Source organism: Endocarpon pusillum (assembly GCF_000464535.1).
Source record: "Endocarpon pusillum Z07020 unplaced genomic scaffold scaffold2147, whole genome shotgun sequence".
Classification (NCBI taxonomy): Eukaryota; Fungi; Ascomycota; class Eurotiomycetes; order Verrucariales; family Verrucariaceae; genus Endocarpon; species Endocarpon pusillum.
Window position 1 is genome coordinate 15,026 of NW_006916143.1, and position 27,833 is coordinate 42,858.

General features: G+C 49.5%; 10 protein-coding genes across 10 annotated transcripts; 6 read left to right on the plus strand and 4 right to left on the minus strand.

The window, feature by feature from the left end:
- Positions 1-391: 391 nt before the first annotated feature.
- Positions 392-1,810, minus strand: EPUS_08694 (uncharacterized protein; the record flags this gene model as incomplete). Its single annotated transcript, XM_007803269.1, has 4 exons — positions 392-424; positions 472-1,235; positions 1,281-1,453; positions 1,497-1,810. 4 exons carry the CDS (start codon positions 1,808-1,810, stop codon positions 392-394), a joined length of 1,284 nt encoding a protein of 427 aa, XP_007801460.1.
- A 1,334-nt stretch (positions 1,811-3,144) lies between these two features.
- EPUS_08695 (uncharacterized protein) lies at positions 3,145-3,825 on the plus strand (the record flags this gene model as incomplete). The annotated part of the gene is made up of 1 exon (XM_007803270.1): positions 3,145-3,825. The coding sequence occupies one exon, from the start codon at positions 3,145-3,147 to the stop codon at positions 3,823-3,825; it is 681 nt and encodes a 226-aa protein (XP_007801461.1).
- A 575-nt stretch (positions 3,826-4,400) lies between these two features.
- EPUS_08696 (uncharacterized protein) lies at positions 4,401-6,594 on the minus strand (the record flags this gene model as incomplete). Its single annotated transcript, XM_007803271.1, has 3 exons — positions 4,401-5,263; positions 5,315-5,601; positions 5,651-6,594. 3 exons carry the CDS (start codon positions 6,592-6,594, stop codon positions 4,401-4,403), a joined length of 2,094 nt encoding a protein of 697 aa, XP_007801462.1.
- A 3,514-nt stretch (positions 6,595-10,108) lies between these two features.
- Positions 10,109-11,697, plus strand: EPUS_08697 (uncharacterized protein; the record flags this gene model as incomplete). Its single annotated transcript, XM_007803272.1, has 2 exons — positions 10,109-10,549; positions 10,642-11,697. The coding sequence occupies 2 exons, from the start codon at positions 10,109-10,111 to the stop codon at positions 11,695-11,697; spliced, it is 1,497 nt and encodes a 498-aa protein (XP_007801463.1).
- Positions 11,698-13,821: 2,124 nt separating this feature from the next.
- EPUS_08698 (uncharacterized protein) lies at positions 13,822-14,650 on the plus strand (the record flags this gene model as incomplete). The annotated part of the gene is made up of 2 exons (XM_007803273.1): positions 13,822-14,118; positions 14,189-14,650. The coding sequence occupies 2 exons, from the start codon at positions 13,822-13,824 to the stop codon at positions 14,648-14,650; spliced, it is 759 nt and encodes a 252-aa protein (XP_007801464.1).
- Positions 14,651-17,457: 2,807 nt separating this feature from the next.
- EPUS_08699 (uncharacterized protein) lies at positions 17,458-18,540 on the plus strand (the record flags this gene model as incomplete). The annotated part of the gene is made up of 2 exons (XM_007803274.1): positions 17,458-18,107; positions 18,159-18,540. The coding sequence occupies 2 exons, from the start codon at positions 17,458-17,460 to the stop codon at positions 18,538-18,540; spliced, it is 1,032 nt and encodes a 343-aa protein (XP_007801465.1).
- Positions 18,541-19,007: 467 nt separating this feature from the next.
- EPUS_08700 (uncharacterized protein) lies at positions 19,008-20,027 on the plus strand (the record flags this gene model as incomplete). Its single annotated transcript, XM_007803275.1, has 1 exon — positions 19,008-20,027. The coding sequence occupies one exon, from the start codon at positions 19,008-19,010 to the stop codon at positions 20,025-20,027; it is 1,020 nt and encodes a 339-aa protein (XP_007801466.1).
- Positions 20,028-20,952: 925 nt separating this feature from the next.
- Positions 20,953-21,732, minus strand: EPUS_08701 (uncharacterized protein; the record flags this gene model as incomplete). The annotated part of the gene is made up of 1 exon (XM_007803276.1): positions 20,953-21,732. The coding sequence occupies one exon, from the start codon at positions 21,730-21,732 to the stop codon at positions 20,953-20,955; it is 780 nt and encodes a 259-aa protein (XP_007801467.1).
- An 896-nt stretch (positions 21,733-22,628) lies between these two features.
- EPUS_08702 (uncharacterized protein) lies at positions 22,629-24,626 on the plus strand (the record flags this gene model as incomplete). The annotated part of the gene is made up of 1 exon (XM_007803277.1): positions 22,629-24,626. The coding sequence occupies one exon, from the start codon at positions 22,629-22,631 to the stop codon at positions 24,624-24,626; it is 1,998 nt and encodes a 665-aa protein (XP_007801468.1).
- A 641-nt stretch (positions 24,627-25,267) lies between these two features.
- On the minus strand, positions 25,268-26,318 carry EPUS_08703 (uncharacterized protein; the record flags this gene model as incomplete). The annotated part of the gene is made up of 2 exons (XM_007803278.1): positions 25,268-25,779; positions 25,865-26,318. 2 exons carry the CDS (start codon positions 26,316-26,318, stop codon positions 25,268-25,270), a joined length of 966 nt encoding a protein of 321 aa, XP_007801469.1.
- Between the last annotated feature and the right edge of the window lie 1,515 nt (positions 26,319-27,833).

Here is a 27,833-nt window from a genome sequence, read left to right on the forward strand (position 1 = left end):
CCGGGTGACTAATTCCTGAGTCAGGCAACAGAAACGACTAACCCAACTGGGTGCCAAGGCGCGGTTAAGATGCGGTGCAGGATACTGAAAGAGTCAGGGCTGTTGTCTTATAGTCTTTAGGGGAATACTAATAAAAACAGAGATCACCAACCCCCTTCTACGGGTCAAAGCATAGCTAGGACAAGTTGACAGAATAGTAGGACTGGCCGGTATAGATCTATTGTTTTAAATGCCGTCCTAAACACTTCCCCGGCTCGATCGTCCCGACGAAACCTCAGTGAGCTACTGCCGTAATGCTGATCGCATTGGCCCCCTCGGTGCTAATTAGCGCTCCCACTCAGCAATTTAGTGGAATGAGAACCCCCTTATCAGAAATCTCTACAATCACATTTCAGAGCTTCAGCAAATCCAGGATTTTCCTTGTCTGAAAGAAGTCAGTGTTCGTTCAAGTCTTGGGGGAAATGGACATACGTGCTGGACGACATTGTGTCCATATAGGAACTTTCGAAAGTCCGCATCTATCATCGGACCGGTGTCGGCTTCCCACATTCCACTCTGCGCCAGCCCTGCCATCTTCCTGTCTCTGTTCTCTTGTTCCTCTCCGTCTGGCATGTGCAGCATGTCTCCGTTGCGTCTGGACTGAGCTTGAACGATCTCACATCTCCACTTTCGACTTCGTTCATAAGCTCGAAGGACCGCCGGTATGTGGCTGGACGACTTTGCCCTATCCACGCATTCCGCAAGTGCTGCTGCGTCCTCGGTTGCCATGGCTGCACCCTGAGCCAGGAATTGAACCATGCCATGTGCTGTGTCACCCATAAGCACTACCTTGCCGGACTTGCTTGTCCACCTCGGCAGGCGCGGGACCTCGGCCAGCCTCCATATCTTGACGTCCTTGGCATGAAATAGGACTCGACTTACCACAGGATTCCAGTCACGGTACTCTTCTTGAGCTTGTTCTGGGTTTGCAGAGCGGTTCCACTCCATGGCTTCGAGTTCCTTTGCAGGATGTGTGGCACCGAGCGTGAACACGTTGCCTCCACATGGGTAGACGATGACGTGGCGACCGTATCCGGCCCACACGTTTGTGGCAGTCTCTTGGAAAACTGGCGCCGTGATTGGGTCGGAGAGCAGATCAGCTTTGTCCAGGTATGCACGATATGAAGATAACGGGTTGATAACCATGGAGACGTCCTCCTCGGGAATCACGAAATCACGTAGCTTTGACTTGATTCCTGGAAATGTTAGCATCGGAATGGGAACGTTTGTAACCATCTCACCATTGGCCACGACGATCAAGTGGGCATGGAGGATTTCTCCACCGGTCAAAGCCACCGACGGAATATCTTCGTTCAATGCCTCTACGCGGGCGCCCAAGCGGACCTGGCAACCAGCTTCGACCGCGGCTTCATAAAGATGGCGCTGATAGTCAGACCTCCTTATGCTCCAGTACCTTCAAGGTTTAGCTAATGAATGCCAGGAACCGCCATACTTACGGCGCAGAATCGTCCTGAGCTGGGCGCCGAACGGGAACTTTGCCAATGACCGAGCCGTCAGCCCACCGCCGGAAAACGAAACTCGTAGGATGGATGGCATCCTCTGAGAACTTCTCAAGGATTCCGAAGTGCCTCAGCACCAATGTCGCATTCGGAGGGATGTGAATGCCGATGCCGACAGCAGCCAGCTCTTGCGCGCTCTCCAGGATAGTCACGCTATGGCCCTGCTTAGCCAGCCCGATGCCCGCGCAGAGCCCAGCAATGCCGGCACCGCAAATGACGACCTTGAATGGGGCTGTCTGTGAAGAAATCATCCTGCTTGAAAATATTTCATTGAGCTCTGCTCTTCCAAGCCTTCATGGCTTGCGCAGGGACTATTAAATGTTCATCCAAGGCACTGATGACGCTGCCAGTCGGGCTCAACTTTTTCAGCCAAGACATGAGGACATATGTCTTCGCCTAGGAAACTTCACCCTTCACAGGATTTCGGGTCATAGATGTGTCCGGCAAGCCCAAAGCTCGGAGAGTAACAGGTTTGTTCATTGTAACCCACCTATTGGCTGGACTTAGACCGCCAACTCCAGAGACCACCCTAAACGCAAAGGTCCAGACCATTGTTGTATTCTTCCAAGTGTATTACTCTGACTTCATGCGATTGTTGTGCATGCGGCATTTGAAACTCGGCTCGGAGTATCCCCGGTTCTAACTAGGCTAAGTTAGCGTCAGTGCTTGGCGTCAGGGGTCCAGGCTAGCGAATATCGACGAAGCATACATGATTAACCAAAGCAAGCATCTTTCCGTCTACAAAATGCCATATCCAGCTTACTTGTCTCCTCTACGGAGCAGGAATACATTCGTGACCCGAATCAACTGTTGCCTGAAAACAATGGACTCGAAAACTAAATGTTGGGAGCAGATGTGTAAGATCAGATCTCAAACGACCCTTTTCCAACGTTCGGAAAAGTGGCCATTTCAGTCTCCTGGGCATTAGTCTGATGGTGAACACGGACGAGCAGCACGTGAATCACATAATTCACACGTGAGCTCATGTCTCCACTTTGATAATGTAGTGGGAACATTCGCCGACTGAGCCTGAAGCCCCTCATCGTCGCGTCTTTAGGGATGCCACAACTGGATTCTCGGGTCAAACACAACCGATTGCGCTGATTCGGCCTGAGCTTGTTGTCCTCGGAGCGTCTTGCGACCGAAGTATTCAAAATTCGCGCTCTACTTCGACCAGGTCCACCTCTTACCGCGATGTATCGAAAAAAGTATGCCGGATCGGAGCATCCTCGCGCTTTACGAACCATATCCCTTTAATAATCAATAATATCGCATTGCCACACACATACGATTCAAACCCTTTAGGAACAGCCATATTGTGGCGGAAGCACAATAGAGGGTCGTTTATGATCAGTGGCAAGTGTGTGTAGGTTCTCTCAAGGATATCTACTGAGAAGAACTATCCACTAGTGCCAAGCTGGTTACACATGCTACTGGCTAGGCAATGACGACTGTGCCGTAACACATACTTCTATATATCTCCTAACACCCACCTCCTTTTCTAAAGAACCAAATAACTTCCTTAAAAAGTCTCCTTGCCCAGACCCACTCCGCCTTTTTCACGTCTATAGATCCCGAGTCAACGATGTTTTTCGCTCCACTCGCCTTCCTCCGCAGCCGCTCGCCACCACGTACGACAACAAAACACCAAAATCCGTGCATTCTGGCTGACTCGCTGGACCGGTCCTTTGCCACTGAGTTCTACACACCGACACCGCCCGGCGCTTTCTTCTCCAAGCAAGTCTTTCCGCACAACCATCGCGATCGACGAGATGGCGGACCGAGCCTCTTCAACCCGCCTGCCCACTATCACCTCTTCCAAGATGAGCATTTCAAAGTCGAGTCCGGGGCCGGCATCTGGCGCCTGTGGGGCGGAAAGACAGTCCATCTGGGAAAGGGAGACGAAATCGTGGTCCCTGCTTTGAGATGGCATTGTTTCGAGAGCGCGCCCGATTCAGATGTACCGCTGAGGGTTCTGATCCGATTTGACCGAGAACACGCGGAGATGGAGGAATGTTTCTTCAGGAATACCTTCAGTTATATGGGAGATTGCCGGAAGGCAGGGATGCAGCCTTCGATCTTTCAGATGATGGTCTTTTGCATGCATAACTGGATGCCGTTGGCGGTGCAGGTTCCCGGTCCCGAGTGGTTGAACCTGGTAGTGAGTACGATTCTCATGTTTGTCGTTGGATTTGTTGGAGAGTTTCTGCTCGGGTATAAGGCATCTTATCCAGAGTATTATTCTGGAAATGTGAAAACGGAATGACGGGGAGGGTTCAACAGAGTCAAGTTTCACTGCCCAAATGTATTTGACTTTCCACAGTTGTATCATTTATCGTCATGGCGATTTTGAGTCAGTCTATGGGACATTTCTGGCCAGAGAGAGAGAAAGTTTTAAAAGTCCGTGTATCTAAGCCCTTTTGTGGGCCCTGCATTCAAGTCACTGTTTTCCGGCTATACCTTTTAGTTCGCAAATAAAGTATGGTGAGGCGACAGATGTTTCTCGATTGACCCGGCAAGGAGATAAAATATGAGCCGTAAGCAAAGAGCTCCGAAGCGAAATAAACGAAGACGAGTATTAGTCATATTCATATTGGGAGTATATTGACCATTATATTACTGCAACTTGACTCGATGAATAGAGAATCGATCATTTTGTTTCCCGATTAGTGTAGCTCATCGCACCTCTGCAAATCAGGGCGAAACCCAGGGCAGCATCAAGGCTAGGGCAAACTACTAACGGAGAAACTATGTGCCACCTCGAGCTCGGCGCTTTAAGGAAGTCCCTGCGTTCCGTTCGGTGACAACTCACCCACAACAGAGACACAATCATGCGGACTGCTACCCGAATCTGTATTGTCCAAAGTCGTAATCCTCACTGGAGAACAACCAATTTGGGTCAATTGCAGCGTCAGGCATCACCATCAGGTCGAACTCGGAGAGAATTGATGCTTCATTGTTCGTGTCATTCGAGCCATCGTGGATAGCGGGAGAAGTTCCCGAGGGCGTCACGTTTCTTGTGGCTCTATCTGAGATCGGCGAGTCTGCATTCTGCACTTCAACTGGCGACAAGCTTCTTTTGGATGGCTCTGAGTCAGTCATGCCGGTCGTTAATATGACCTCGAGATCGTTGTTAGGGGCGCCGCTAGCCTCCTTTATGATGCCGCGAGATTGCTGCGGGACAGGAATTTGTCGCGTTTGTCGTTGATTTGTTCTCTCGGGCAGCAAGACGTGATTGGTGATGTTGGAGAGCACATTCAATGCCATATTTGGAATCTGGTAGCCTTCAGGCCCCGACATTGCCTCAAAAAAGTCTTTCATCTGTCGTGCATAAAGTTTAAGTGAGAGGACTTCTTCAGTAATAAGTCCCAAGAGATGTGTCTGTTGACAATTGACAGAGCTCCAAAGGGTCCCGATTTCTTGAAGGGCGTAAAGAGCTCTGATTGTGGTGACTGTAGGACACTTAAGGTAGGTGGAAGGTTCGATCTGGAGCAGTGCATCGAGAACGCTATGACTTGACTGAATGAGTGACATTACAACCCTGATATAACCAGGATCAACCGTAGCCTTGTTCTTGTGCGTGAGTGGTAGGGTTTCATTTTGAAGACTTAAGGTAGTCAGCGACGTGCCTGGATTTTGGTTTACCGATATTGCAAGCTCGTAAAGCTTGTTTCGGCAATGAAAAAAATGTATACGCAATGAGACTGTGGGAGAAATTGAGTGCCTCTTTATGCAATGAATCTGATTCTGCTTACAGTTCATTACCGCCTGTGCAGCATACCTCCACGAACCAAATCTATCCTCCAGTTGTTGCACGAGGTCTTGGTGCACAGAGTTTGAATTAGAGAATGTAGGCTCCTCATTGCACTTTAACAGCTTGACTCGCAAAGCCTCAACATCTTCCGCTATTGCCTGCAGTCTGATCCATGCGACAAGACGCTTGTCGTTGATACACATACTACTCTGTTCAAACAGCTCCAGGCATTCTAGCGCTCCTTTTGTCAAGGTCATGGTCATTGGTCGACGCAAGCTAATAGCAACGCTATTCAGGGATCAGCTTCTGGGTGTCTCGTTGAGGGCGGACTCCTTACTTCGACATAGACAAGTACACTGCAAAGGCAGTCCGCAATTCCATCATTGGGCGATCATCCGGCTCTGTTGGCACATATGTCCTCGCAGGTGATGATATGCCGCTCGCTGGCCACAGTCCCAGTTGGCGAATCATGGTGCCAGCTATTTGAATCCATAGATAGAAATTCAGACGTCTCATGTCGTCTGGCGGATCATACCACACCTCCATGATCAGAAGCGCCTGGACAAGCTCCAGGCTTCTGTGACCGCATACAACTATTTCTTCCGCTAGAGTTCCGATCAGACGCGGATGAAGCTTGGCAAATAAGAATGGATCTGAGGCCCTACTTGCCGCCGTGATCATAGCCAATAACAACCTGGGTTTAGCTTTCCGGAGAAAACTGAAATCTTCGCGATCAGTAATCGCTAATATCGGATACTCCGGTAGCACATGACAGACAAAGTCTGCCAGCAAGTTGACAGCAACATCAACAGGAAGCAAGCTCGAACTAACGAGACCTGGAATTGTCTCGTCGTTGGGGCCTAAATGTTCATCTTCGGGTGTCGTTCTCTCCCCTGTTTCAGAGAAACAAGCTCCAGTTGTATTCTGGGACGGCCCAGATTGTCGTTCAGACGATCGGTCGTAACCATATCTTTTGTCCCGTGTATGATCGTCGAAACCATGCTCATGGCATATAGCTCTCTCATTGCCAAAGTTTGTGCTCTGGGTTGAGCGATTGTTGTCAATTGCGGCTTTCATGTCCTCAATTTGCTTCTCAAGCACCGCAACTCTGGTGTCCGTACGTTTTCGCCGCTGCCGCGGAGCTATCGAATCGAAGATGCACTCTACATTAGCCTCGTGACAGCGCCTACACTTCCCGTGGTCCTGAAGGGTATCGCGTAAACACCGAAGCTTCGCTACCCGACACCGAGTGCACGCGTGTTTCTGCTGAACGCCGGCCATTGCCTCTCAGCTCTTGACTTCGAGCGCAGATTCATTTCTGTGTCGAACATGGCTGAAGGCGCACAAGGCGGATAAGAACAGAAAGTTTCCGCCTCGGGACAAAGTAAATTCCGGAGAACGGATAGGAGGCATGATTATTGTTAGTCCGGCGCTAGTATTTCCATCTCAAATACTAATGCTGTACCGATCTTTTGTGGGCCAGGTATCGTATCGTATCATATCATATCATATCGGTCGCACGATCAGGCACCAGGGGAAGGATGAAGCTAGGAAGAAGAGGTCGCAGTAAATGTGGAATCCTCCTCTTATATCAGCTAAAGCCGATTGTCATAGGCAGCAGAATTGATAGCAATTCCTGTATTTCTCTCTTCCCTTGTCAGACTGAGGTGTGTTACATCTACCAGCGCTTATGATCCTTCTCCTTTACACCCCGCCCACCTTCTCCGGAAATCATGCTATCTCTTGCCACACACTGTAACAAGTCAAGTACATCACGCCACTAAGCCTAAGAATTTGTGTGCCTAACGTTTTTCAAAGGGCATCGTAAATTTCAATGGAGATCAAGCTGATTGGCCTCGTGCTGACTGCGTTTGCTGATGTTCACCCTTCCCAACCGTTATCCATCTTTCTGCCATAAAATGACGGTAATTCCATGATTGATGCATAATAGCCACAGACGCCTTGCACGCCACAAACGAAACTTTAAAAGCATTAAGGTTGAGCTGGTCCAGGCCATTGGTGACTTGGCCCGGAAATTCGAGCTATGGCAATTACCGTCATTTTCTGCCAAAAAGATGGATATCCTCAAGAACCCCAGCATTTGCAGCTGAATCTCGTTTGTTATGACAGTGAAACCATGCCCAATGGACATCAAAGGTGAGAACCGTCAAAGGAATGACGATGGCCCAGTAGACCCATATCTGCGGAATGATCATTCCACCGCCACTACGCTCATCTTAATTAAACAAAGGCACGGCGAAACAAGACGCCACGAACGTGCCTGACAGAAACGGCAATGGTTACTTTTGCAATGGTCTTCATCGACGAGCCGTCTTCTGCTTTCGGGGCGATGGCCTTTGAAGCTCTAGTAATTTCGACGCCCACGGCTTGATCGCGTCTGCTCTGGGCTGCGACCTTTCTTAAGGATGTCGAGATTCAAGATTAATGTCCTGGTCGTATTGTGCCCGAATGCCCATCATCCTAGACATCTGCCGTGCGGACTGCTGCTGGCACTTACCACCTTAACAAATACTTGCTGCAGCACGTTCGTTGATTTTTCGAAGACATGCTTTCAGAGAGTCCCTCTTTGAACAATAAAAGCCGTCGAACTGTATGAGCGCTGATTGGTTAGAATTTCTACGCGAAGCACCTGCGTTTCGCCTGCGTTTGATTAGTCTATTTCTCCTGCATTTCCGCTGTGCAGTATAGCCGATTTGTACGTATATCTACTACGTACGCACGCTCCCCCCTGTAGCTAGAGAGATTGTTACACAAAAGCTTTCCTTTTAGCTCTTAGAAGAGGTGCCGCTAGGCCCTCCATATCCAAGGAAATATCTTTCGACCTACCAAACAACTCCAAAGTTACCTTCACAGAATGCCATCCATTCTGCATCATGTGCGTTTTTCAACATGTCGGATTCATCTGCTGGCCGTTCTTCGGCTGGCCGAGCGACTTCGAAATGTACCCTGCAGCTGTGATTTATCGCAAACCCCCAGAAGTGAGGGCTGTAACTGGGTTATTGTGCTTTGTTTTGGGGACGAGGTTGAATGGCTCTATCGCTCTCCTCGGACATTCCATGGAATAGACAAAGACATTGTAGAGAAATCACTTGTCAGCGAAGTAGTAACACATAAACTTGTATGGACGAACCTACTGTTTTCAGTCACATAACAAGGGCCTCAAATTATATGCTTAACGTCTTATCGATGACTACTAAGACAAGCTGGCTCTCATTGTCAAGCGTAGAGGCAGGAATGACTTTAGAGGATAGAGATTGAAGAGTTTTGGCCAATAAATCCTTTGCAAGAATTACGGAGTACGATTCTAAGAATAGTCGATGGCCTTAAAACTGGGCTAGAACGCTCTTTCCGGCAGCGCCAAGTAACTACTACGTACCGTACTAGTATGGTTTCAGGATTACTATTTTACATCGACATGCAGAGCTATTCCATACGGACTTTGTACTTAGATTTTCTAGCTAGTTATCTACATACCTACCCAATTGATCACTTTACGCCATTAGTGCTTTGAGCGCCAAAATAAAGCTAGTTTCGGCCCGTCGGATGTCACGCTTACAGACAGGCTCAAAGTCAACAGATTATTCCCATGTTAGTATTTTTGGAAGAACATGCAAAGTCCTTGGGGCCATCAGGCATTCAACTGAGTAGTTACCTGTGAGCAGTCACGTGACGAAAGCACCGCTTTGCGGCCCGCTACTGCCCGTCGCAGTGACTGACGCAACAGCAGAAGAAGGATTCTGGAGAGTTTTTGACCACTGTTCATCACGATGATAATTAGTTGCCTCCGATCCCCCGGAAGATTGGAAATCAAGCAAGTTCGACTATCCCCAGTTTCCTATTACCAAATCCCTGTAGACTGGGGGCTTCGATAATGATAAAAGAACCTCCAACAAGATGAGTTCATGCGAGAGTAATTCCCCTCTACATGTAGTCTGCTATGAAAAATACATCTACTAGTTAGGTTCGAAACCTAAAAGTGGTGTCCTTTGGTGGAGCGGTAGATGTATTATTCCTCTCATCTGGGCGACGGTATCCGGTAGTACTTTGTAATGCAAGCCAAGATGGCTAATGCGGCCAAGATGGCTAATGCGGCCAAGATGGCTAATGCGGCCAAGATGGCTAATGCAAGCCCTGAATGTCGTGCAGTTGCTCCTTCCAAAATTCCCCACAATTCGAGCGGGACGATATCGCATCTCTTGTCGTAGTCATTAGTATGAGTACGGAACCCAATGTCGTTATGATTACGGTTGCAGACATCAATCATGATAAGTACTACGGTATCAGGAGGAATTTCTGTAACCCTCCCTGGTGAAAACGCTAGTATTCGCAAACAACTCACTGCACAGAATTGAGTATAGACGCCCACGAAATGGCCCAAATAGCCTCTCAAATAGAGTTGCATCCAATTGGCATCTATAACTGCTTGGCATTTTGTCTGCATCGACTGAAGCAGCTCCTTAAGATAATCAGAAGGTACAGCATCCACGCAGCTTTATCAGCTATTTGTAGCTCGTGGAATGTGCAGAACTCGTAGAATTCGCAGGATGCGCAAAATGTGCAGGATGAGCAGGATGAGCGTGCAGAATAGCGACAGGGATGCTGACAAGGATGTGTATGTAAAGAGGCCGTTAGTAAGGAATTATGACCGGGGGGGCACAAAAATTCCGCTTGATATCGTAGTATTTATCTGGGCAACTCCAATGATGCTCGCTCTGCTGTGTGTTGATAATAGCATACCACTATCTTCTTTAAGATAGATAGCAGCACACGCAAAATGACTTCCATTTGCCTTGCTATTCTGCTTGCTCTTGCTCTTGCTTTTTCCCCAGCTAGCACAGCTCGACCGTCTCAAGCCAACTCCTCATATAAGAACGGGGGAATTGACGCAAATGACTTCGTCTATGCCGACAACCTTCGTCTGTATGATGGCGTTGGCGTCCATTATATCACCGGCCTCAACTATTGGGCGTGCATGAACCTCGCTGCTGATGACTCTGTCGGTGGTAATTACTCGCGACTTGTCACGGAGCTTGACCAGATGGCCGCCAAAGGCGTCAACCATTTGCGCGTCATGGCCTCGTCTGAGGGAGCCTCGACCCCTCAGCCTTTCCGCATGAATCCACCTTTGATGCCAGCCCCAGGCCAGTATAATGAAGAGATCTTTGTTGGACTAGATACTTGTTTGGCTGAGATGGAAAAGAGGGGAATGCGAGCAGTGAGATTTTTCTAGTCCTATGCCCTTAGTAGATTCTTGAAATTTTTCCGAGGGCTCTTTTGGAAAGCGTGCTCACTATCCTGAAACTTTAGACCATGACCCTCAACAACGAATGGCAATGGTCTGGCGGTTTCGGCCAATACGTATCCTGGGCCAACCATGATGCTGAAATTCCTTACCCGCCTTCGTGGAATCTGTCTGCACCACCTCAACGTTCAAACCCTAGCACCGGTTGGGGCAATTACACCGTGATCGGCGTTGATGCCGCCCCTTGGTCAAATTATACCGACTTCGCCAACCGCTTCTATACTGATACTCAAGCCCAGGCGTGGTATCGTGACCACATTGACGCTGTGGTCAACCGCGTAAACAGTGTCAATGGCCGGAAATATAACGAGGATGCTACCATCATGGCATGGCAACTGGCAAATGAGCCTCAGGCAGCTATTGTTCCAGAAGAATTCCTCGGCCCTTACGGGCTTGAACTCCCACCCGCGCCAGAAGACCCTCTGATCCCGTGGGTGAGAGAGACCTCGGAGTACATCAAAAGCCTAGCTCCGAAGCAGCTCGTCAGCGTTGGCTTCGAGGGCAAACAAGGAAAGTGGTACTGGCAGGCCGTCCACAACTTCTCTACCATCGACTATGGCACCTCGCACTGCTGGGTCCAAAACTGGGGGATCTACGACATGCTCAACTCGTCGATCAGCAACATCGAAAAGGCCAAGATTTTCGCCAGGGACTTCGTCGCCAACACGTCCGACTGGGCCGTTGAGATCGGCAAGCCAATCTTCCTCGAGGAGTTCGGGATGGCCCGGAACAACTGGGAGAACGAAGGCAAGGAGTACCAGTACCTCAGCTCGGCCAGCACCAGCAACAAGGACGGATATTTCCAGACCATCATCGGCGCTGCCGTGGCCATGTTCAAAGATCCCCAAGCCGCCTACGTGGGGACCTGTCCATGGGCTTATGGCGGCGTATATCGGCCGGAGACTCAGCAGGCGGATCAGTTTGGCATAGTCTGGGCGGGTGATCCACCTCATGAAAGTCCGGGTTGGTACGATCTTTACGATACCGATGAAACGATGAATATCATCTATCGACAGCAACAGGAGATTGAGGCATTCCTGGATAAAGAGCAAGGGGAATAAAACTCATAAGAATTACAAAAATAAAATGTACTTGTTTACTTTTTTACTTGTGATAATAAAAATGTGACAATCTACAGGAGGTCCGTAGAAAGCAAGTTGTTCTATCTAATTAAGGGGGCAGCGTGCGTAGATACACGTACAAATTGGCTGTACTGTACAGCGAAATTAGCTGCGAAATTGCAGGAGAAATTGACCAATCAAAAGCAGGCAGAACGCAGATCTACTCGTAAAAGTACTGGCCAATAGGCGCTTATATAGTCTGACACCCCTCTACGTAGTAAGGCTCGGTATGCTCCTGTCAAACAGGTAGAAGAAAATGGCTCTGTTTTCTCTCAAAAAGGCGCAGAAGTACAAAATGTGGCAGAAATCGACTAATCAAAAGCAAGCAAAACGCAGGGGTTACGCGCAGGAATCGCGTTTGACAGCTCCGAAACAAGCCTATTTGAAGCTTACGCGTATTCGTTGATGCATAGGAGCGTACCCTAAGCGTTCGGGCTCCAAAATCCTTTTAACAAGCATTTCTCCTCCTGCACTGGCGAAAGTTCTTGTTGGGCTAGAACGGCCCTCCCGGCGCGTGAGGCCCCCATTCAGCCTACGAGACAGCGCTGTATGGCGAATCAAGGTCGTAGGGTTCGAAAAAGCCTACTCTGCCGCCTTGTCAATGATCGACGACATTGTACGTACAGAATGAGGAGTGCTGCAGGCGCTCAATGGTGCAATGCACAATAATGTGAACATAGTGCGCGAAAGGCGTTCGGAAGGGAGTGCATCATTACTAGGTTGCAGCGTTATTTACTACGGTAGGAGGCATATTAAATGTAACCCCTGCTCTAGTAACAGCTTGTAACGCCAAGATAGAACGCCACGAAATCGCTCGATTAGGACTAATCTACTATCTATCTTACATCAAGTGTGCATCCTATTAACATATATAACTACCTAGCATCTTACTAGAATTGATTAGAGTAGTTGTATAATGAGGTATAATTAGTAGGGGAAGCTCAATACATCAAACGCGGTGAATGACCCCCTAAAGTTGTACGTCATTCATTCGTACAAGCGCACCAAGAGTATCTGTATGAAGGTCGTTAATAACAATTTTACTAGTGAGGAGGGTTACATTTAATATGCCTCCTACCGTAGTACTAAGGTGCTTCGCTTAACTGTCCATAACACTGCCCATGATTAGGACATTCTGTTCGAGTAACCAACCATTTCCCTCCCCACGCCCCCGGGAGTGAAAACCTCTGCTAAGTCGCCATTTTCTGATTCCCGTGTAAATAGGCTACTCCCATTGCAAGGTGACTGGTGCTTACTACGTACTCACTTCGTAGAGGTGCTGTCAAGAGAGCCTCGTTCCTTACGAAACGCATGAGATGGCACCGTGGCAATGGCATGAGAGCCTCGTCGACATCTCTAGTGGGAGCTTGGTATACAGAAGCAAGCCTTACCTGTGTTCCTGGTGTGTATGAATATTTAAAATCCAACTGTGCGTCTCTCATGACTCATGGCTGCTAAGCTCAGGTCATTATGTTAGAGAGGCCAATGATTATGAAATGCTTGCCCATGCTAGTTCGCGGAGACGTCTCAGCACCACCCAGTAGTACGTAGTGTTACCTCATACTCCGGATTCAGGAACAAAATAGGTGGATCATCCAAGATCTTATCCCTGCAGCCCTGCTTGGTTTCACGTTGAGTCCGCGGGGTTATTCGTCAAAGCTGCCGGTGGAAGGAATGTTAGTCTGGTGCTAGTAGCGGCTAATTCTTATTCTGGGGACACAGTGCTGTGCATCATCACTGCAAGGCATGTTCTGTGGACATCATTCTGACCAGTCAAATTAGTAAAACTACCTCTTTTTGGACATAGCGGTCTTGAGCAAATACTAGCGCTGAACTAACATCTCTTCAGGCCTCTCCAGCAGGCAGTAGCTGCGCCAACTTACCATTGGCTGGGTCGTCATGTAGAATCCTGTGACTTTGAGTCTCTCACCTTGTACGAGAACTTCTCCCGAATCCACCGTCAACAATGGCCATGAGCCGTTGCACTAATGTTGTTCTGACGCAATTGATACCATTGTGAAGGACAATATTCCCAGCCCTCAAATAACCTACCGGTGGTCAGCCATGGATTCAACCATTCTTCAGCATCTCACTTTGGGTTGGGAGAAGACATCTTTCCTCATCCAAGCAGCCTCGAATCAGTGGAAGCTACTCCTCGGACCGAGCCTCCTGGCCTACCTCTGCCTGGTTTCCCTGCTGCGGTTCCGTCGTGCTAAAGGCTTGTATCTGCGCTACAGTCACCTCCCCAAAGATGCGTTTTCGGGAATGACAGTCGATGAGGCTTTTGCCATCCACAACAACCTCGTCCAGCTCGAGTTTCCCACAGTCGTTTCTATCGCTACCGTGTTTGCGCTGTTCATGGTCGGTTCGCGTTTTCTGTGTTATGAACAAGTGCTTTCAAAATCAAAACCTCATGTATATGCCTTGGCAGACCTATGGCATTCCTTCAGTCTCTAGCCTGCTCGTCACGACGGGTCAGATCCCAGCGGACGGCCGGACCGGAACGAAACGCATGGCAGATACGGGAGCGCTTCTGCTGGAGGCGGTTCTGAACCCGCCCGCCTCGGATCGAGCCATCGCCGCCGTAGCTCGCATCAATTACATCCACGCTGGTTACCGACGACGCGGCCGGATCTCGGATGCCGACATGCTCTACACGCTAAGTCTCTTTGCGCTTGAGCCTTCTAGGTGGGTCGGCCGATTGGAGTGGCGCCAGATTACGGAGCTGGAGCTCTGCGCGATCGGCGTGCTTTGGAAAAGCATCGGTGAGGCGATGGAGATCCCTTACGATGCTCTCCCTTCATCTCGTTGCGGGTGGCGCAATGGCTTGGAGTGGCTGCGCGAGCTTAGCGAGTGGAGTAGCGCCGACGAAGGCGGCCATATGATACCCTAAACTAGCAACAAGCGTTTAGCGGACTCGACGATTGACCGCTTGTTGTGGACACTGCCGGTCAGCATGAAGGCCGTGGGTAAGAACTTGGTGGCTGCTCTTTTGGAGGATAAGCTTCGCGGAGCCATGCTGTAAGCCTCTTGCCCCATTCTTCCACTTGGCTCAAGAAACAAGTAACCAAAAATATCTCTGCCCAGCGCTGAAAACTAACCATTATCCAAAAGAATTGACAAACCCCCTGCCACCTACTACCGCCTGATCCAGATCTTCGTATCCGTCCGCAAATTCGTCCTTCGCTATCTCAGCCTCCCCCGAATACGCAGTGAGAATCTCCCCCCCATACCTACTCCGTCCGGTAGGCTCCATCTGCGAAGATATCGTGTACACCCCTGGTATGTCAAACCAACTTTCAAGAACCGCTGGTCTCTGTTGGCCTGGATCCTCTGGTTCCAGGGTGGGACGTTACCTGGAGACGACGGGCAAAGGTACTGCCCGGAAGGGTTCCTCTCGAGCGAGGTTGGGCCTAGCGCCTTTAGCGGCAAAGGGTTGAAGGAGATGGGTGAGATGAAGCAGAGGTTGTCTGAGGCTGGGAGGGGAGAATGTCCGTTTTTAAACCAATAAATCGATTGGCATTGCTGGTAGTCGGCGGGGCTTGAAAAGCGCTTTCGATCTGACCGCTCTTGGGAATTGGAATCCTCAATAGACACAATGAGGCTTTGACAGGACTTTGATGAACGCTAAATCGGCAGTAGATCCGCTCTACACTCTTGGTTCGCTCCATGGTACATATAAGATACATCATTGGAGGTATAAAAGTTACGATCTCGTCTTCCTCGAATCCCAGCACCAGCAAATATCCTTCTACCTAACAAACTCGAGCACATATTACTACACATGAGGCAGGATCGCCGCCCACTGCACGCTAGCATAGGAGCTCACCGGAAATGCACGTAAACTCGAGATCGCCACTGTGACAGTCAAGAGGCGTGCGACCAGATGCAGCGAGGCTGGCACGGTGAAGAACAGGCGCAACGGCCACCTGGTCTTGTAGCCGGCCAGGTAGAAGGTGTGGTTCCGGCTGGGGCGGTAGTTTTTCGCCTCCAGCAGGCCGGGGAAGACCAAGCTCGCCCCGAGGCGAGGACGCACGCTATCCACCACAACATCTGTTCCGCGCGGGCGCGGGGAAGGCGAAGTGCCAATCGACGAAGTGAATTGTTGCGAAGGCTGCGTGTAACCAGACCGATGCAGACGCGCTGCGTGAGGCTACCCAGCTGCGGATTCCGGTGGTTGGGGAGTCGGAGTAGAGGGCCGAAGCTTGGCGCCAAAATTCTTTGCAGTTCTCAGATTCCTGCTATGCTACACGCCCCTTTAATAGGGGATAGGACGCCCATTTCGCTCGTTTAGGGCAGCTACTCTATCTGGCATTGTTGAGATAGCCCTATTAATCTCATCCAGAGTTATTTTATCCCACTCCTCTTGGATAGCTTGACGCAGAACAGCTTCTTCAAAGATAACCCCCCTGGACTTCAAGCGCTGCTTTATTATCCTCCAAATAGTCTCAATTGGATTGAGATCTGGCGAATTAGCAGGATTCATTTCCCATTGGATCCCTAGACGGGCCTTGAGTGCTTTGACATGACCCTTGCCCTTGGTACCATGAGGCCCATCATTATCCTCAATCAAAACGCAATTTTTATCCTAATTAGGAGCGACGATTTGCTCAAGAATTACCATATAATCAGCTTGAATAAGCCGTCCCCCTATACCAGAGCCAGTATAGAAGTGGAGCTGACCCTTGAAATTCCATCTAATAATAGCGTACACATGGACTGATTGATTTTGACGTTTGAGCTTGAATTGAGTCTTTGATAGAGTATTTCATGCTTCAAACCCTGGTCAACGATGAATTCGAGCCTGTTGTTGCAAGCAAGTAGCGAAATGAGACTCATCACACCATCGAAACTTCTTAAATTGCTTTAATTGCCAATATCGACGTTCAAATCCCCATATAATTCGAGCATCAATATGCTAATTCGAGCATCCATATGCGTTTGTAAGAGCATTTTTTTCTGCGCGGCTATATAAGTCCCTACGCCAAAATCCTTCATATTTCTTTGGATAGCACGTTCAGAGCCATTAGCTATACCAATAGTCTTTGCGACCTTGAAATGGCTAGAAGAAGCGAAGCCAAAATTGGCATCTTCTACTGCCTCAATTGCTTCGCATTCGTACAGAGCAAGTATTCGTTTTCGGCCTCGATTATGGACTTTCTCGCCGCGGCGCGCAGTTCCTTCTTTAAGGATTTGATAGCCAGTTCGACTGGCTATATTATGTATCTTAAATAGCTCTGTACGGGGTAATTTGCCAGCTGTGTGGCGTGCGTCAGCAAGAAGGCGCGCTCGGCGCGGCGTATCAAGTATCGATTTTTTCCTTCGTGGGGCTGCAGGAGAAGGAGGATCAATCGAATAAGACTTTCTGCAGACGCGGCGTCTAATTCCTCGTTCAGAATCCATTGTTCCCTAAATTTGAGTGAGTATTGGTAGAGAAATAGAGGAATGAAGAAGGGGGGGAGAGGAAGGGGATCTGAGAACTGCAAAGAATTTTGGCGCCAAGCTTCGGCCCGAAGCGCCCCCGTAGTAGTCCCAGAGAATCATGCATGTTGATCTTCGGCCCCATGCAATCACTCCACCACCCCTCAGTTCACCTTGTGTGGCAGCCTGCTAGTGTAATTTCTAAGTATAACAAAGCCAACTTCGAATGAACATCTGGTTATTTTCTAGAATTCTACGCATCATCCACGTAGAGCCAACATGGTGAAACAATTTGGTCGCCGACGAAACCGGCGCTTCGAGTGCCACCAAGATGTCGCCAATGTTGTCTGTCAGGGAGTTATGATGGGTGTCTGGCAGCTCGATTGGGATTACCAAAAAGCACATCGTGGAGTGCCTCCCGACCCTTACATGAAACACTGGGAGAATTGCGTTATCGACGCCGCCGACGATGACGAAGTTCTACAGCTCCAAGATCGTGGTACCGTCATCGCCCTTGTCGGATTGGTCAAGCACAGATTGGATGATGATATTTCAAAGATTAAAGATGCCATCTGCGCGCACTACGATTCTGTTTCGAAGTCAACGCTGAAGCTGTCTGACCAGCAAGCCGAGCTGGCACTAAGTTTTGCGACCAAGCTCTGGCTCCACGCTTCACCAGACCTGTCCACCAGAGGACCATCTTCATTTCGTCTTGTCATAAAAGCATGCTTGCCCGAAAGATCTGACCCAAATAAGATCTCCGGTCATCTGACAAATGATTTCTGCGCCAAACACCTCTGGAGGAAAGGAGGAATTCGGATTGTTTGGACGGATGAGATTGAGAAGCATTTGACTTCACACAAAGGTCGAACTTTGCATGTTTTCAGGAATTCGTCAATGCTTCGAGCCTTGCAGCAAGATCCTAATAGGTAGGTTTGATTTAGGTTGATGAGGCTAACCATCGGACTGACCGATGATAGTGATCCTTTCCCTGATGGCTTCGTCAGTGAAACACTGCAGACACTCTATCTTCTGTTTCGGCCACTTGATTCGAAGAAGGCTCGCAGGAACATTCGGTACATGGAGAAGCACCTCGACGCAGACCTGGAGCTTGCTATGGGAGAATATCCAAATGTTGATCTCCAACAATACCCCTACTGGCACGAACAGCTCGCCGAAATTCAACGGATGTATGATCACAAGACGCCCTCAGGCCTTGTGCAGTGGTGGTTTGACCGAAGAGATCGGGTGCAATGGACAACATTCTGGGTTGCATTCCTTGTTTTGGTACTGACCGTTTGTTTTGGTATTATTTCGAGCATAACTGGCATTTGGCAAGTTTACCTCGCGTATCGGTCCTGATTTCAATGGTTAGGATACGAGATAGGCTATAAATAAATGCGACCAGATGTGCATAGGATGTGCACGGGATCTGGGAAACGGACGGGTGGTTATATGGATCGGAAGCGGTTGTTGTGCAGGCTTCGGCCCGAGGCGGCGCCCCAGCAGGTGCAGCGTACAAGTAAACTAGCATGGCTAAATAGAGGCTACGAGGTGTTGACCCACGGGGAATTGGCCCACAGCAAGGGCACCCGATGTTTGGCCAGGTAAGCTAAAAACATACGTAGTAAGCACCGCATGAGCCTCAGTGGCTTAGCTGTGGGCTGGAATCTCTATCTAACCACCCATCCATTCTAACTGCAGCACAATGCGAAAAGCTGAAGGACTCTCTACATCCTCAAAACGCCAGCACTTCACTCGTTCTAATTCACTCGCTGTCCCCAACATAATATCAATCCATCCATTGTCTGGGCCTCAACAGGCTCAATATGTCACTATCTCGATCATTTAGATGGGATGGGCGAGGAGAACCACAGCCCGCCCGAGTGCAGATTCATGATGATCGCATTATTCGAGAGAGCGACTTGAAATGGGAAAATGATCTGAGACGGATGTGCCGGTCTTCTAACGTATCGTGGGAAGTTACAGACAAAGTCATACAGGCCCACAGAGAAAAGCAAGAGAAGAAAATGCGAATACGTTGCGGGGACGCATCAACGGAGGAGATCATCATCCCACAGTATGAGCGTGAGCATCCAGTGCATCGGGAACGGGAAGTCGACCGGGAGGAGATCGCCATTCCCCGTGATCAGCGCAATATTCGGACCTACCTGCGGGAGGAGATTGTCATACGCCGTTACGAGGATGATGCTCGGACTTGTCGGGAACGAGAACCTGTCATTCGGCGGGATGGGCATCATGACCGAGACGATGGACTTGTAGAGGAAGTCCGCGTTGAAAAGCCTTTTCGATCAAGCACGACTACAGTCCCACGACCTCCACCACCAGCTACAGGACCTGAATTCATCAACGCTCCTACAATACATCAGGAGGCAATTACACATCATCGCCATATCGACCATGGCTTCGAGTTAGCTCTTAAAACAGAGGAAGATCCTAAGGAGGATCATACGGCAGATGCGCACGAGGGCCGGGATGCTTATGGAGATGAACAGGTAGTCACTATCGAAGGTACTTCTCCATCCAGTTCACCATCACCTTCCCCAACGCCAGCGCCAGAGCCTCATGTCATCAAAGCTCCTGCAATGCACCAGGAAGTCATCGCGCATCATCGTCATATTGATCTCGGAGATTCCAAGGCGGATCGTATGGTTCAACTACTGGAAACTATTCTGCACACGCTTCGTGATGAAGTTACAGTAACACCGCTGAATAAGTCTACCGGCGAAGCCGATACAAAAGCTGGCAAGTCCGTGGAAGAACTTCAAGCAGCGGAGCAAACGACTAAAGCGCAGAAGGCATTGCCACCGTCAGCAAAGAAGAAATAACCTCGACAAGGGGAGAACCAGTTACGCGTTCGGGACAATGCAAAGGTCCTGTCATGAGGAAACTTCAACCCCCTTCTTTGCTGTTGGTTGAAATATGAAGGGTCTCCGGCATCTGGGAGGCACGCTGCTAACTGATATAAAAATACTTGGTATTTTTATTTATAAAGTATTGTAATACAGTATTGTTGGATGCCGGAATATGTAAATGGGCATGATACAACGTTAGCAATAGAACGCAAGTTGCATACTGGAGTGATCCTTACTTCTCATCTCCACCATCTCCATAGGCTTTTTTACAATGGGCCCCATGACGAACTCTATCACGACGACGAAGGACAGGTCCATGACGAATACTAGTGGAAGAAAGTAGTACTACTAAACACTTGAATGGCACTTGAGTGTCATCAAGCATTCAATGTAATCAGGCCTACTCCAGTATAATCAACTATTCTGTCACACTCGAATGCCACTTGAACGCCGCTCAAATATATTCTAATTATGCTCCAAGTATACTCTAATTACGCTCCAGTCTATTTCAAACTATAATTGAATCCCTAGAGGAGAGCATGGTAGTAACTCCACACCGTCCAGCTGCAGCGATTCGTAAAGACTTGGCGGACTTGGAATTTGCCCTGTCGGCAAGATATGATTTTGGAAGGGTGGCACAATTCCTTTAGGATGGTCTTGAGAACAGCATTGAAATTCGACCAGAAGGATACGAAGAGAATGTTGAACGGGTGAAGAGAACTGTTGCAATAAACGATGTTTACACACTGGGAGCCTTGAAAACGGTAGGAGACCGTGTTTGTGTCTCAATTAGGCAATATGGTACTTAGTATCTGTCAGGTTAGTTCCCTTCTGAATACTTACCGAAAAGGGAAAGCAGAGCCACCCGACACCAGCACTTACTTTATCAAGCCATGCCCTATATAGCTATCCCGACCTCCATTGGGAACATCATGTCCTCCTCCATCTCACCTGTCAAAACAGCAGACTGATGAAGTATCTCGTTCAGACTGCGAATCCCCTTTTCGAGCTGTGCATTTGCCCTTTTCGCCTCTTTCCTCTGTGCCTTCATCCGCTCCATTTCCTCCTTCTCTGCCTGTTTGATGTACGCCTCGACGAGCTGTGTAGTTGAGCAAGTGCTCACAAGAAGCTCGTCAAAACTCAGCTCTAGGCTATTGTCCTGATCGTCGCCTCGAACCTCGTTGGACAGTTTGCTTCTGCGCTGCGCTCCTCGTCTCGTCTTCTCAGCTAAGGAAGTTGGTCTTGGTCGTTGAAGCATGTTCCCAGTAGGAGACGAGCCTCCATATGTCTGGAAAGCAGTAGGTTTTAGCGAACCGTTCAACCTGACACGAGTCATAAGCGGATGGTGATGACCGAGTCGATAGAGGAGTGCGAGGCGGGCGACGCGAAGGTAACGTTGAGCGCTCTGTTTGGGCGTGAGCAATGGAGGACTCGGTGGCCGAAACCGGTCCGTACGGTTGTGAAGTGGAAAGATATCTTCCGAAGTAGGCCGAGGAGCTTCAGAGACGGAGGGAGGTGACGGAAGAAATGGGGTGTAATCTATGGAATCAGTTTCTGATGTTGGTACCGGATCGCTCGATGTCCAGGTGAAGGAGAACCTGCGCTTGGAGGATAATCTCCGCTTTTTGGCCGGCTTACGCCCTGCGGACCTGCCGCGTGAGGTGTCGTTGTCGGTCATGTTGGTAAAACAAGATGAAAGCATATAAGACCAAATGGAAGAGGGCTGGTTGAACGATCTCTCAGAGGATAGAATGCAAATGCAAAACTTTTCTGGCTCCAATTTGAGTGCAAAGTAGCTCAGTGAAGTCGAGAACTAACGGCTCGGAAAGAGAGGTTTTGACGATATATAGACCATCTGTGGGGTAGAGACATATGAAGGAAATAGTTGTGCGGTAGAACAAAGAGTATGAGGATAAGGTGGGCATGTTCAACACAGCAGACAAAAGGAAGTTTGTTCGATTCCACATAATGAGACATAGAAATCTTTGTTCCTCTGGACAAAGTCGATAAATGTAGTAGTAGCAGTGTATTGTCCATATTCTTTTGGTGAGCAAAGCAGAAATCTAATAGTATGATAGCCAAATGAACTAGAAACGACTTTGACATTAGCATAGCTAGCCTTGGGACAGCAGGATAGAATTCAGAACGTGGTAATGGGTGGATCAAGAAGCATCGATCTGGAATACGGGCGCTCGCTGCTCTTTGTCTGCGACTGAAGTTGCAGCAATCTTGAAATCATGGCACATATTAATTTGTCTTGGCGGACAGCAAAATTTCCAGTAGATATGACTTTGTCCAACAGATTGAGCAGGCTCCCAGAAGGGTCGTAGATTGAATAGCAGGGAACGGGAGGATGGTCATCGGAGCGCTATAATGAGATTTTGCATCACCACTGCAGCAGCTTTCGACCACCCAGCTCATGTACTCATGTGATGTGTTTGAATGCAGTTCAACTTCAATTTGGTTCAAGTTCTGTGCAGTGAAAGAAAGATTTGTTGGGTCGAAAGTCGGAGCTGAGGATGTACTGTACAGTACTATTACCACGTGTATAGCTGTCTCCTTGGCCGAGACATGATGACATTTCCCATCCCTCCATCCCTGCATCCCTACATCCCTCCATCCTTCAGTGTAAGCAGTCTCATTGGGGGAAAATGTAATGACGTTGCTGCGACTGAATTGTCTGAATTGTCTGAATTGTCTGAATCGACCAAATTTCCTGACTTTCTTCGCTTCTACATGATTGCGCGTGGGCTGAGAGTCACAGAAACATATCTTCTACCCATACCTACAACTAATCGTCATCGCCCGTTTCTCTCCCTCCGCCTCACCCCCATATCCTGTGTTGGAATCCTTCGCCGCTCTCTCGGAACACGAACCACCCGTCCAGAACTGAGCACAGTCGGTACAAGACCTCGAGGCTTCCCAACTACACTTACGCGAAAATCATCTTCCTCGTCATTAATCGTTACCCTCGGCGCAGCGCTCGCAGCAGCTATTCTTCTCGGTCCTCTCTTTCGCCAACCAGAACACTCCCCTGACGCTCTCACTCCATCTCAAGACTCAGCGGACCTACCACATCCTCAAGATCCCAACAGTGCGCCCCCACGCGCTCCTCCCTATTCTGAGATGCCCATACCTCCAGGCCACCTGGGCAATTTGACTCCAGAACAAGAATTGAAGCTGCGAGACTTCTGGTCCGTGACCCTCAAAACCTTTGGAGCAAAAGACTCTTCTCCAAACCCGGCCGCGCTCGGCACTCCCGCGACAACTCCCCCCACCAGCGAACCAAATACAGACACTGAGTCTCTCAAATCCTCCAAGAAAAACAACAGTAGCAGCAAGAAGCGCCACTCCCTCTTCAGCAGCAGCAAAAAGCACCACGATGACAACACCGAGACCAACAACTCAAACCCCTTAGGCCCCGGCACCGGCGATGCGGACGACAAGTACGGCCAAACGAGAGAATTCCAACAAACCCTCAAGGAAGTCTCGCCCGAAGAACTCCGCACCGCATTCTGGTCCATGGTGAAATGCGACCACCCGGATGCGCTCCTCCTCCGCTTCCTCCGCGCCCGAAAATGGGACGTGCAACGCGCGCTCGTCATGCTCATCTCGACGATGCGCTGGCGCAGCAAAGACATGCACGTTGACGACGATATCATGCGGTCCGGCGAGGGTGGAGCGCTCGCAGACTCGAAATCTGGAAGTGACAGTTTCGTGAAGAAAGAAGGCGAGGACTTCCTGTCGCAGCTGAGGAAGGGGAAGAGCTTCTTACATGGAGTGGACAAGGAGGGCCGACCCCTCTGTTTTGTCCGCGTGCGATTACACCGGCCGGGAGAGCAGAGCGAGCGCGCGATGGAGCGGTACACCGTCTTCATCATCGAGAGCGCAAGACTGGTACTACGCCCTCCCGTCGAGACAGCCACCATCCTCTTCGACATGTCCTCCTTCACCCTCTCCAACATGGACTACGCGCCCCTGAAATTCATGATCAAGATCTTCGAGGCCAACTACCCGGAATCCCTCGGCGCAGTGCTGGTCCATAAATCCCCCTGGGTATTTCAAGGCATCTGGACTATGATCAAGGGCTGGCTCGACCCCGTCGTTGCAGCAAAGGTGCACTTCACCAAATCCGTCGAGGACCTCGAACAATTCATCCCAAGAAGCCAGATCGTGAAGGAGCTCGGTGGGGACGAGGACTGGGACTACAAGTACATCGAGCCCATCGAAGGAGAAAACAACGCCATGAAGGACACGGAAAGCAGACAGAGGCTGGAAGAAGAGCGGAGTATCGACGTGCTGGAATTCCAGAAAAAGACCTTCGCGTGGATCGCGAGGGCGTCGAATGATGCCGACGCGGTCCAGTTGGCGAAAGAGCGGGATCAATTGGCCGCTAGGCTGAATCAGAATTATTGGCAATTGGACCCGTTCATCCGCGCGAGATCGCTGTATGATCGGCAGGGCATGATCGGGAGGGGTGGGGTTGTGGATTTCTATCCCGAGCAGAGGAAGGGAGCCGTCAATGGCGCAATGGCGTCGAATCCGAATGCCGGAACGGATGATGTGGACTGATGGAGCTTACGAGACGACGAAGAAGAAGAATAAGAGAAGGAGGCAGATGGATATGTTGCCATTGCTGTTGCCCGGCACCGTCGACGATACGGCTTCGACGTAAGACATGGCGGCCTGCTTCTGTGTTTCGATATGCCATCGTTCTATGTGTGCAAGGCTGGATAAATGGTTGGAAGCAAGGAAACAAGCAAGGAAACAAGCCAGCTAGTTCGAGGTGTCGCAATCGTTCCATCCGCCATATACCGCCATCGGAGCCCGGGGCTTGGGTAGGAGACTCCTGTACAGTAAGTGTAGACATGCAAACCGCGTTCGATCTTCCGCCACGTTTACGTTACGTTATGTCATGTCTGTGCAAGGACGTGGGTAGCTGGTTAGATACTAGTATTTCTGCCTCTAACTATGTGTTTCTGCATCCGCTGTTGTAGAGATGTATGAGTACGGGTGTTTTATCTCCGATCTGGATATGGGTCGTCAGAGTCGGATTGCAGCGTTCTACTCGACTTTAGGGATGGATGGGTCTGAGCAGTACTATCTCAGGATACTCAGGTCAGCACTTCTATGCCTTGTATAACACTAGTAGCAGTAAGCGGCAAGATTGAAGCCATCTATATGAATTGACGCAAGCGATCTACCACCTACTATCACTCGAAAGTCTGCACCTCCGGCATCCTCCCCAGTCCCTGTCCCGAAACCTTCACCCCTCCCACATTAACACCCTCCAGCACCCCACCGGCACTCTTCTCCCTCACATGCTTCCTCAACAGACTCAGAATCTCGCTGTTCCTCCACCGCTGCGGCACAGGCCGATAGGCCGGCTTGAACGCGCCCACCGTCTGCGCCCACTCCCCGCTCCTCGGCGCACCCTGCCGCCAGCCATCCGTCTCCTGAGCCTGGCCCGGCGACGCAGGGCTCTGATACTCCGTCGTGGTCTGCGAGGTGTTCGTGGCAGAGCTGACGCTCCCCTCGGCCGTCTCCTGCGACGTGGGCGTGTTGGCCGGGGATTGCGTGGCCCAGTAGTAGATGTCCCAGTCGTTTTCGTCGAGGAAGAGGTCGTACTGTTGGAGTTGGGAGGCGGTCATGGTGTGGAGGTGGGCGGAGGCGAAGGTGGAGAGGAGGAGGTCGGATTCTAGCGTTCCTCTTTTGCGGCTTTGGTCTGTTCAGCATCGAGGTGTTAGCGTTGTTGGATGTGGTGAGGACTCATGTCATATTATTTTCTAGTGCTTGGATCTGACACGGACATAATAATCTTGCTCTCATGGTTGCGGGATCCTCTCCCTCCCGGCGTAGAGGCTCTACCTTGAATTGGGCACCTTCCATTTCGCCGACGCCGAGTTCGGCATTCGCTCCATCTTCAGGGACGCCTTTCTGTGTTCCGCCCGTCATTCGCTCCACATTCTCCGGTACAGAATCCTTGGGTGTGAATTTGGGATCGACGGTGGAGAGAAACTCGGGTGAGGGTTTGTCCGCCCCGACAGAAGGCATGTCATTGGCGATGGTTGATGTGGTATTGGTCAAATGAGGGTTGTTGGCCTTCGAGATCTGTGTTTCGCGATAACCTTCGACATTGGAATGGAGTCTGTCTTTGTGGTCTACGGAGCGGGGGAAGGTGGTGGAGAGGAGGCGGGAGGTGATGGGGCTTGGTCTGGAGGCAGACACTCGGAGGTTGCGGCTAACTACACGAAGAGGTTGCATGTTGAATATTGAATGATATGTAAGACAGGCGAAAGAGGCTCTCTTCTCTTGGACAAAAAACCTTGTAGAAAGTGGATCAGTAGGACATTAGTACTCCACCACTAACATGTGGGACTGTGATTGAGGTCTCGAGGAGTGGATAGTTGACATCATGCCAAGAGACGTGAAGAGGTGCCGAGGATAGTGAAATCTGCTCACCCTCAGGCTGGCCAGTCATCTATTCCACTCTCATTATTTGCAACGATCAATTGACGACTCATGAGGCGCGATTCAGCGAACGGCCAGCCTGAGGCCTGCGCATGTAGCATGCTTCAACCATCTCAAAGAATCTCTCGCATCAGGCTCGATCGAAGATTCACATCCACTTCTACTTGGGCTGGCCCTTCTAGGTTAGCCTGAGGTTAGCCTGAGGTTGGGCGCCGCCTTGCCGGTTTTCTCACATACGTACTACAAAAAGCCCACTGCTCCTCCATCTTCTCCATTGTCCGATTTGAAGCGAGAGGATCTGGAGTGGTCGTGGATGTATCACTACAACGGGCTCACTCCATGTTACGTTATTCCGATATCGGGTAAGGGCATTCGAAATGATCGTGAATGTATCACCACTCATAACAAGTTACATTGTTACGTTTTGAAGTGAGACTATTCGGTCGGAGTTGAGAGATTTTGAATTGGTAGCAACTTGCAGTACAATGTACTAGTATCCTCCATTGAAAATGGTTATATAAGACACATTTTCAACAACAGCCTCCAAAATTTTGTGCTATCGTGATAGATATCATCGCTGTTCGCTTGTGGTCGATAATATCTGGATATTCTGCTTTCTTCATGGTGTCATGTTTGTCGTGGTGGTCGATGATGATTCGGTGGATTTCGTTCCCAGGGTCGCTTTCTGGTTCCCACACTTGTTTGGGAGACCTTGGTTTAATTCTCTAAGCATCCGCTTCCCCAAGCTCAACTTCCTCTTTTGTCGAGCTGGAGGGAGCATTCAAGGCCTTAGTAGGCAATATATTGGTATTAGGATTTATCACGGATTCTCGCCAGATCAAGTGTCCGCCAAGACTATTATTATTCCAACGAAAATATCTCAAAATACTTCAGAGACTTTCCTGCCAAGCCTTCAATTTGACTCATTTACAGAGGACAGAGGCCGATTTGCTTTGACGGAAGCACCGATTTGATTGATTTATCAAGCATTTGATTTAATTTATTGAACCAAATTGATTTGATGGACACACTGTTCAATGAGTATTATGTGCTCTGGTGCCGACCATGAACTTGCCACCCCGATTACGAGTAGACATGTTTCAAGGGAGAGTTCTGGGTTCTTACAACTGATGAGAAACGGATTTGAAGAGAGTCATTGATTGTACTCACGAGAAGGCGAACGTTTTAGCCGTTCATTTACCAGACAAAATAGGTTGCATCGAATACAAATCCCAGGTCTGCACGTGGCCTTGCAATATAATACATCTCCTGGTCAGGGCACCCAGTTGAGTGACCGGATACCGCAAA